Source organism: Seriola dumerili, unplaced genomic scaffold (assembly GCF_002260705.1).
Source record: "Seriola dumerili isolate Sdu_G_001 unplaced genomic scaffold, Sdu_1.0 BDQW01000468.1, whole genome shotgun sequence".
In the NCBI taxonomy this organism is placed as follows: Eukaryota; Metazoa; Chordata; class Actinopteri; order Carangiformes; family Carangidae; genus Seriola; species Seriola dumerili.
In genome coordinates this window covers 3,328,167-3,337,053 of record NW_019174723.1, presented here as the reverse complement: position 1 = coordinate 3,337,053, position 8,887 = coordinate 3,328,167, and the positions used below count along the sequence as shown (strand labels likewise).

The window sequence follows — 8,887 nt, the reverse complement described above, 5'->3', positions numbered from 1 at the left end:
TGTAGTCTATAGAGAGGTATGATACAACACCATAAAATGGCTGAGTTGTTTGACAACAAATATTTCAGCTACAGGTATATGTGACCTGCAAATGTCAAAATTAAAGACAAGTTTGTCATACCAAACACTAACAATTACTGCCTCATTAAGTGCAGGTAAGGCCCTAAAACTACAGCTAAACCTGTTTTTCTGTGACATCCAACTGTGCCCAGAGAAGTCACGAGGAATGTGGGTGACCAAGGAGCCTGTCAGTGAAGTAACAAATAACGCCAAAGAGCGCTTCGCATCTCACTTTATTATTCAAATGTGTCATACAAATCTCAAACAATATTTTAATTTTTACATAAGTACACATGTAATGTGAATACCAAACAAAAACAAATAACTTAACCAAAGCCTTTCAAAGTGGCAAAATACTAAATTAAACAGTAGACTAAACTGCTTGTAAATATGAGTTAACCTGAGACTTTTTTTGTTCACAGTGTATAATTAATTGAGCCATTAACCAACATAGCTGCTTTTGTTTTTTTTTTTCCCAAACCACACAGTAATACAACATCTAAAAGGCCACTTGATGATCAGCCGGGACCGACTGCTGTCACTTGAAACAAAACACCCCTTTCAAGACTGCATAGTAAAAGCAAGCTCCTGAACAGCGACTAAATATGCAGCCTAAAAAAAATACAGCATGACTATTTAACACACAAACAGAACTCCTTGAAATTTGGTATATTTTACAGCTTATGGACTTTAGGCACCACTCAAGCAGATGATAGCCCTTTGCCGTTTGAAAAGGATAAACATTAACCACGAAATCTGTTCTGTGTTTAAAACTGGGATTGTAAATACCAAGTATATCAGAGAAATCCACAACCCAAATTGTGTTACAGTTAATCATGTGCCATCGGTCGATGTGGCCTCAGTAGTAGCTGCTTTTTGTCACCAGAGGAGCTTGTGTTTTATGTGTTTGACAAATACTGTGATGCCCAACAAACACAGGTCCATCTAGTTATACTCAAAACATGTCTCTAGTCAATAGACAACTAGACAGAGGTTCAGCTGATATGATAGCTACAGCAGCTTAACAAGAATAACAGTGTCTGGAGCACAACATGAGGTAGACCACTTCAACAAACAAAGGACTTGTTACTGTGGCCTTTTTGTAAACCACTGGGCCGAAGCCATCAAGTTATTCGACAGAAAATCCCCACCCTCCAGTGCTTTGGAAAAGGAAAACAAACAAAAAAACTGAATAGTGCTTAATTACTGCTCGGACATCAACAATAAGTGAACCTAGCAGCAATTCTTCACACAAATTATTCTTCTTAGGTTTTTACTTAATACAATTTTTATGTACTGAAAGCTTACAGATATATTTATGTCAACCCACTTACAAATTTTACTGTTATGTCATAGACACTTACAGGTATCTGAATATTAGTGTGGGTCAAATATGGACTAAGCAACAGTTTTGAGTGGAAACAAACATCACAGTGCACACTAGTGGAATCATGTCTTCAAAGAGAGATATCCTGCACTTTTTCATTCAAAAAAGAAAAAAATATACACTGAAAGCCTGAGCCCTGAAATGTCTACGCAACATAAATTTTCTTCTATTGAAAAAATATTAAATTAGGGGAGCCTAGACACTTTCTGAGCACAAACCATCTCTCCTCTTAAATCTGTACATTGAACAAATTTCCAAAATAAGGTAGCAGCACAGTTCAATCTAGAGAGAGGGAAAAAATGCATTTCACATATGACTTGATTCATTTATATCAAGAACAGGGTAAAACTTTTCAAAGATTTTTGTCAGAGTTTGAAAATCCAAAAAAGGAAGCCCAGCTGTATGCATTTCATATTATTTTTCAACATTTTACCTTGGTGCACTTTAGGTACTTTTGTCAGTAGCCCCATAGCGTTGATTAGGAAATGGCCCTGAGAGGTCTCTCCTCTGCAGGTTGGGCAGAGTGGGTAAGTGTTGGTACAGCACAGTTCTGCCCCCTGAGAAAAAAATCTTTTATGTTAACTCTACAAACTCCTAGAATATGCAGATTGTAAAATAGCCTATTTTATTTTTTTTTTAAAATCCTACCACTGTATGCATCTCCCCTGAAGCAGCTAACCTAATACATACCTGCTCTTGGGTTAGACAATCCTCCGTGACTGGGGTTAGCTGGTGTGCTGTGATAGAGAGATGCCAGGTCATTGGTTGTGTATGGCCGCAGAAGGTTCATCATGCTCCACTCAGTGTCCAACCCTCCTCCAATAGCTGTGGTTGTATTTTTTACAGGACCCAACATCTCAGGAACTGTGGATGGACCTGACCCTTGAGATGTGGTTTTCACACTTCTCCCTGAGATAATCATCCTGCTGGATCCATCCCCTGCTGGTCCTCTAAAGCCAGGCTTCTCACCGATGTCAGCTTCCCTGCCTGTAGGTACTGTGTACTTCAGTCTCTTGCTAGAGGGTTCACCAAAGTCCATCTGGGGGAGGCTCCCAAATCGGCTTGACAGGCACAGCCTGGCAGCTTCTGAGTGCCAAATGACACCACTTCGTGCTGGGTAACCCCTCTCTCCAATTCCAACTCTGTCTGGGGGGCCTGGTCGGTCCATTACAAACTTGCTGCCTGTGTTAGATTTCTTCATGAGCTCTGTGTACCTGGGAGATTCCTGACTAGGATGTGAATCAATGTTCTGTCTGTAACGCTGGGTCTCCTGGACAACATCGTGTAGGGGTGCGTGGATAGGGGACCGCTTAGGACCAGGAGGTGGGTTAACAGGTGTCTTCTCTTGTGGTTTTGAAGGTTGGGGGGGTGGGGATTTGGTTCGACGAGGGTGGCGCCTGTCAATCATTGGAAGTGGGCTGACATCTTTCCCATCAAGTGCAGGGGGGCACCCTGTATAACGTTTTTGTTTCAAACTGCCAGCAAATCCATTCTTTTTTGTACTCTCTGACTTGTCTTTATGAGTCAGCTTTTTGTGCATTATCAGAACCTCTGGGTACATGGTTTTATATGCACAAAATGAACAGGCAATTGGACTTAATGCATTTCTGGGTTCTGCACTGGCAGGGATGGAGAGAGACACTTTTAAGGACAGATTTAATGGGGCCTCAGAGTTTTCTTCTTTTATCTCCTCCCTTTCTATCTTCAGGTTAACAGGTACAGGGCACTTTATGAGCACATCATCAGTCGGGGAGTTAGCAGACTTAGCAATTAATTTCTCATACTCAGCATTCATCTGAACGAGCGGTTTGCCAAGGTTGCTACCTACACTATCAAATCTGTCCTCTGGTGTTCCACTGGTGCACGATCTGGCTCCAGGAACCCAGAGTTTGGATCGATTTGGGGCAGGATTTTCAATGTCATTTCCAAGTTTTCCATCATTTGGAGAGGGCATTGATGGCACGGGTCTGCTGGGGATCTCAACATATGGTTTGTTCTTGTGACGACGATCCAGGTGATATTTCAGTGATGTTTTCTGGGCTGCAGCATAGTCGCAGTAAGCACACTTGAATGGTTTTTCACCTGAAACAAACAGTGAAAAATAAGCATAGTTATGAATATCAAATCACACAATTAGACCTACTGGATACAATAAATAAAGTCTCATATTTATACATAAATTATTCAAGTCAAATGTATTGAATATACCTGTGTGAGTCCTCAGATGAACTGTGAGGTAATAGCTTGATCGGAATGATTTACCACAGTAACTGCATTGTTTTGATCGGACTTTTGATCGATCAAAACCATCTTCACCTTCAAAAATAGACACAAATACATAAAATTAATACATAAAAAGGAAGATGACAGAATAAAATCACACAAGATGTGTTCTCAATCCTTACCAGCAGAGGGAGCAGTTTGTATCAGAGTTCATTAAATAAAACAATAAAACATTCCTATATCACAATCAAGACAGTATGAGTCAAACATGAGTTTGAAATTATCCCTAAATTTACCTGCACCAAGGTTTTCTGTCAGTGCTGCCTCCTCGTAGCCCTCCTCAGAGCCTTCCTCTGCGTGCTCCAGTGGGCTTACTCTTGACAACTTCCCATCCAGAGAAGAAGTTGGGCTCTCCTCACCACCTCTCTCACGCTTGTGCACCCTGGAGTGAAGAACTAACTGGTGGTATGTCCTGAAGGTTCTGTGGCATTCCTCACAAGTGGTTGGTCTTTCTTTGTCCTTATCTTTTTGCATTAGAGACCTCCGCTGTGGTCCTGGGTTTTCTGCTACAGTCTGCTGCTGAGACCGGAGCTCTCGCCCAAGGACCTCTTTCACAGCCTTGTCTCCTTGGCCTTCAGACCAAATATTATTCAACTCCTCCTTATCAGAGTTGCAGTCTTCATTGTCTGTGCTGGCTTCCTGGCCAATATCTTTAGTATTATTAGGACCAACTGCTATCTTGCCCTTTGTAGCAAGCTGCCAGGCCTGATAGGTGTTGAAGGGATCTAACTGGGGAATCCATTTTGATGATCTCTCATGTTGCAAACTATTTCCTGCAGAGCAAGGCAGAAGGTTTAGACTGTGGAGAAATGTTTCTTGTTTTGCAAGGGATTCAGTAGTGGCATCCATGTTCTCCTTGTCTTTACCTTTCCCATGCTCCACCTCTCTATTATGTACTTTACTATGTTCAACCAAACTCTCATGGTCAGGGAAGAAAAACCCACAAACCATGCACATTTTGTAAACAGTGGCTACAGGCTCCGAAATAGGGTCTTGGACGATGCCATTGACTGTGACTGGGGTCTCCAGGTCTTGCTGGGTCTTGCTCTTTGCCCCTGGTTTTACATGCATCTTCATGTGGTTTTTGAGGAACCATGGCTCTCTAAACCGTCGTCCACAGACATTGCAGCAGAAAGTAAAGTAGTCCTTGTGCTTCCTCATATGGGTCTCCAGCTCACTGGCATCTTGTGATACTTGGCCACACACAATACAGCTGTGAACCTCCTCTTTTTCAACAGGGAGGCTGCTTGGTTTGGGATGGGGTCTCTCTCCCGGGATCCTGAATTCTGCTTCAACTCGAAGCACAGCGGGTTCAAAGAAAGTGGTGGGGTGCTGTGTTAATACGTGAGGTCCTAGTTCATCCTGATGAGTAAAAGTCTGATCACAGAACATACAAGATAGCGGTGCACTTCCTCCAGATTGCAACACAGCCTTTTCTGAGTTGGTGGTGTGTGGCGTCATGCTGGAGCCAGGCCCTGGGATGCTTGCATTGTTACTAATCAGAATGTCTTGGGCAAGTCCATCTGGGCTCTCCACAAACGGCAGCAACGAGTGAGTTGGCATTGTCTTCTGAAGGTGGAGCAACAATGCTATATACAATGTCCAGACTATTAGGAACCTGGGGAAAAAAATGGGATAAGTATCTTAAGGTTTTGCTCCATTTTAAAAATAGAATCAGGTAGCTACTACCTAATTTAAGATAAAATCTGTTTAAAACACACCACTGAGAGAGAATTGCCTTCCCTCACTGACACAGGAAATGTATCTTTTTAGCAATCAACTGCACAGACAAGTCATTTCCTCTATATGCAGGCCACTGATAAAAAGTATGAAAACAATGTTTTTCCTGCTCACAAGCATTATTTTTTTATTCTTAGTATCTATATAACCTTTAGCATGTGAGCAGTCAACTAAACTTTAACAATCATACTACTTTAAAATGGTTAATATCAATGTTTAGGTTAATACTGACATTCCTATTCATATTTTGTTTTGTTAAAAACAAAGATTTTTTAAAATACAGTACTTCAAATTAAGAGTAAATGGTTATAGCAGAATACAGTACATTGCAGTTGAATGAAAACAGTAATCAAAGAGTAATACAGACTAATATGTTAAGCCATTATTGTAGTATCTGGCATTTTTTCTTATACAATACTTGTAGCTTCTTGTTTTACAGCTGTTTGTTTATGGGCCACAACCAAAATTTAAAAAAAAAAAGTATTATCTATGATACTTGGTTTGAATGGAATTTAACAGGATTAAATAACAGACAGAAAATCAAAAGCTTTTGTTTAAGAAAAAGTTATGTTACCCTATCCTACAATTCTTGTCAGCCTGGCTGACTCACATGTTGCACATTCACGTGTGCAATTTTCTCTTTTCCTTTTGTTTTGTGACCACTGGGACTACTTCCTGGCAAGTGTTTCAACAGGTGTTTCAGTATGTATAATGAACTTGTATACTATGTATAGAAAGAAAAAGATTAGGGAATTCAAAACCACACTATTACTTTGATTGGCTGAAGAGTGGAGTCACTGGACCAGCAAGTCCAAAGACGGCAAATGAAGACTATGACAGTTTTTTTGTGAACATAGCATATAGCAGCCCATTATAGCATCTATACATTATTCAATTTTAATTTCCCCCAATCGAAATTGTGTTAACAATATAGTGTTACAACTAGGCAATGTAGTTGATAAGGTGAAAATCCCAACTGCAAGTTTCTGGTAATTCCTGTAATTGAACCCTATTCTCCTCGGTAATATAACCTTTCATAGCCCGGTACCAAATTTACTATTTATTATTTTTCTGGCTGAAATTACCTTGCCTGTGTGTCATTAGGACACAATCCAGGTGAGCACAGGCAACTATCGATAATGACAGTGTGGGTTATCTTAAAAGCACACACACGCTTTGTGTGAGGCAGCGTTAGCCACCTTGTTATTCACGCAAGCACAGCCCTCATGAAGACCATTAACCTAATTTACTCGCGAGGGGATGCTCAAAGTACCAGTACAGAGTTTACAAAGTAACTTCACGATAACTTCATCAAAGTCATTCGTAAATTTAACGGAGTAGTTATTACATTTCTATGTGTGCATAATAAGCAGTAGACAAGGAATTAGGTTCTGGGCGATACAGATCAATATCAATCAAGTTACTGTTGCTGGCATCAAGTCTAATTGGTAACGCTTCAATTCATAAAAAGCTTCGTTTAGCTAGCATTAACTGAACTACCCGCACGTTCCGACAGCGATAACGTTATTTTCATGACAACAATTGTGGTGCAAATCAACATCAACCATACCGTGTGTACTTACGCTGTTGCTTATTGATTTGTTTAAATGCCAGTTATTCAACTTAACCTAGATGAGTTACTTAACGACACGCTAACGTCGCCAAATTACGTTAAGCCACGAACTTCAACTCGGTTCATTCGCATTCTAACGACATTAACGTTAGCCAAAACTACACTTTCTGTTGTCTCGACTTCGACCAAACTGTAGAAACTCACCAAACAATACCTACCAACTGTGAATTTCCGGATTAATAATGATACTGATACTACGAGCGACTGAAGTCAGTGAGCTAAGCTGTTTGTGTGCTTGGCTTCTTCATTTCACAACGCGTTGCTGGTGGACAGCTCACCTATTCAATTGTTTGAATGTGAATCATATTTGTTCAACTTGGCGAATCCTCACTGTGCAGCTGTTGAATCCTCACGCGCGCGCGTTCTCACACACACTCTCTCTCTCTCAACGATTCTCGAGGGGGAAGATGGGGCGCGTGCACGCCATCCCCCAAAACCCATAGGGCAGTCACGTGGTCGTGAGTAACAGAAAAGGATTAGTGCACATAATCTTAACTAAAACACGCCTGTAAAAACGTGCGTTGCTTTAGTGAATCTGTCTAATGTATTTTAAATGACATCCTTTTGAATCCCAGCTACTCACCACTTGTCTGAACAGGTATGCCAGTCTCGGTCAAACACTGTCATGTGGGCTCCTTTTGTGTTTTATATCACCCAGGTTACACTTCCATTTGTATACAGTGATGTCTAATATAGTGTTTTCCCTCCCGTTTAGTTTACTGGCCTTGGGCTAGCCTGTTGATATTATCTCTAAAGCTTCTTTAATAATCTGTAAACTGCAACAGAGCTGGTTAGTGTAATGTTTTAGAGCCACGGACTACATAACACCGTTTGATATGTAATGCTGCACTAAGCCTACCTAAAAGTGTAGCCCTTCTTCTTCTTCTGCTTCTTCTGCTTCTTCTTCCACGCTCTCACGTCATGCATCAGCTACCATGTGGAGATGGGGGAGGGGTGCCTCAAACTTTTCACAGATACATGAGGGTTTTTTTGCAGAAGCTGCTTGGTTGAGTCATAAGAAATTTCAGGTTGTTCCTATTTCCTATATATCGTGAAAAAAATACCCAGAGTAAATCCATTTTATATCCAGTTCGATTTTTCACTCTTGATAAACCCATATACTTCATGCTGTTGTATGTAAATGTGTATGTGTGATCTTAAAGAGAGTGGAAGGCTTTCTATAGCCTAATAAAGAAAAAGTCTCAACAATACTATATTATCATAATATTAATGATAATCCTACTTTAACATTGACACTATAAAGTCACAAATGGACACAAAAGAAAATATAAAAATAATACCCTAATGTTGTGAGATAAAGGCCATCACCTACAGTAGTACCCACTGGCTAATGTGTAGTTAAATAACAGCTCATCCTCCACTCTTAAACCCTTGCAAAGAAACAACAGGCAGTGCTGGAAGATTAAAACCATAGTGTACACTGATTATTGAGACACACACATAACCTCCCCCTGAATGCCAGCAATGTCTGAAAGAAAAAAAACAACAACTTTATCAGTAACCACTCCCAGCTAAGGAACAGTGAACAAAGACTGGGAGACTCCATTTGCCAAAACCATCTCTCACATTAGGCTGGGCTGTTGCCTGATCCCTCTCTCTCTGTATAAGTTATTTTGTGGTTAAATTAAAAAGTTTTTTTCTGATCCTTGTTACCAAGCAGGTCAGACAAATGTGGTGTTCAACATGTGATGAAAACACAAGTAGATCTGCAGGTTTGGCAAGCAGATGTCATCAAAATGCATCTATGCGGTAATGCATGTGAT

The 8,887-nt window shown here is 40.5% G+C and overlaps 1 protein-coding gene across 2 annotated transcripts; it reads right to left on the bottom strand.

Annotated features, from left to right (window-relative positions):
* Positions 1-284: 284 nt before the first annotated feature.
* znf217 (zinc finger protein 217) lies at positions 285-7,464 on the bottom strand. Of its 2 annotated transcripts, XM_022763045.1 has the most exons (6): positions 7,382-7,464; positions 3,967-5,348; positions 3,656-3,763; positions 2,138-3,529; positions 1,881-2,004; positions 285-1,729 (listed from the first exon to the last, which is right to left on the bottom strand). In XM_022763045.1, exons 2-5 carry the CDS (start codon positions 5,291-5,293, stop codon positions 1,892-1,894), a joined length of 2,940 nt encoding a protein of 979 aa, XP_022618766.1. In that variant the 5' UTR covers positions 5,294-5,348; positions 7,382-7,464; the 3' UTR covers positions 285-1,729; positions 1,881-1,891. The 2 variants fall into 2 exon arrangements, with proteins under 2 accessions (XP_022618766.1, XP_022618765.1); XM_022763044.1 differs by having other exon boundaries at positions 285-2,004.
* Between the last annotated feature and the right edge of the window lie 1,423 nt (positions 7,465-8,887).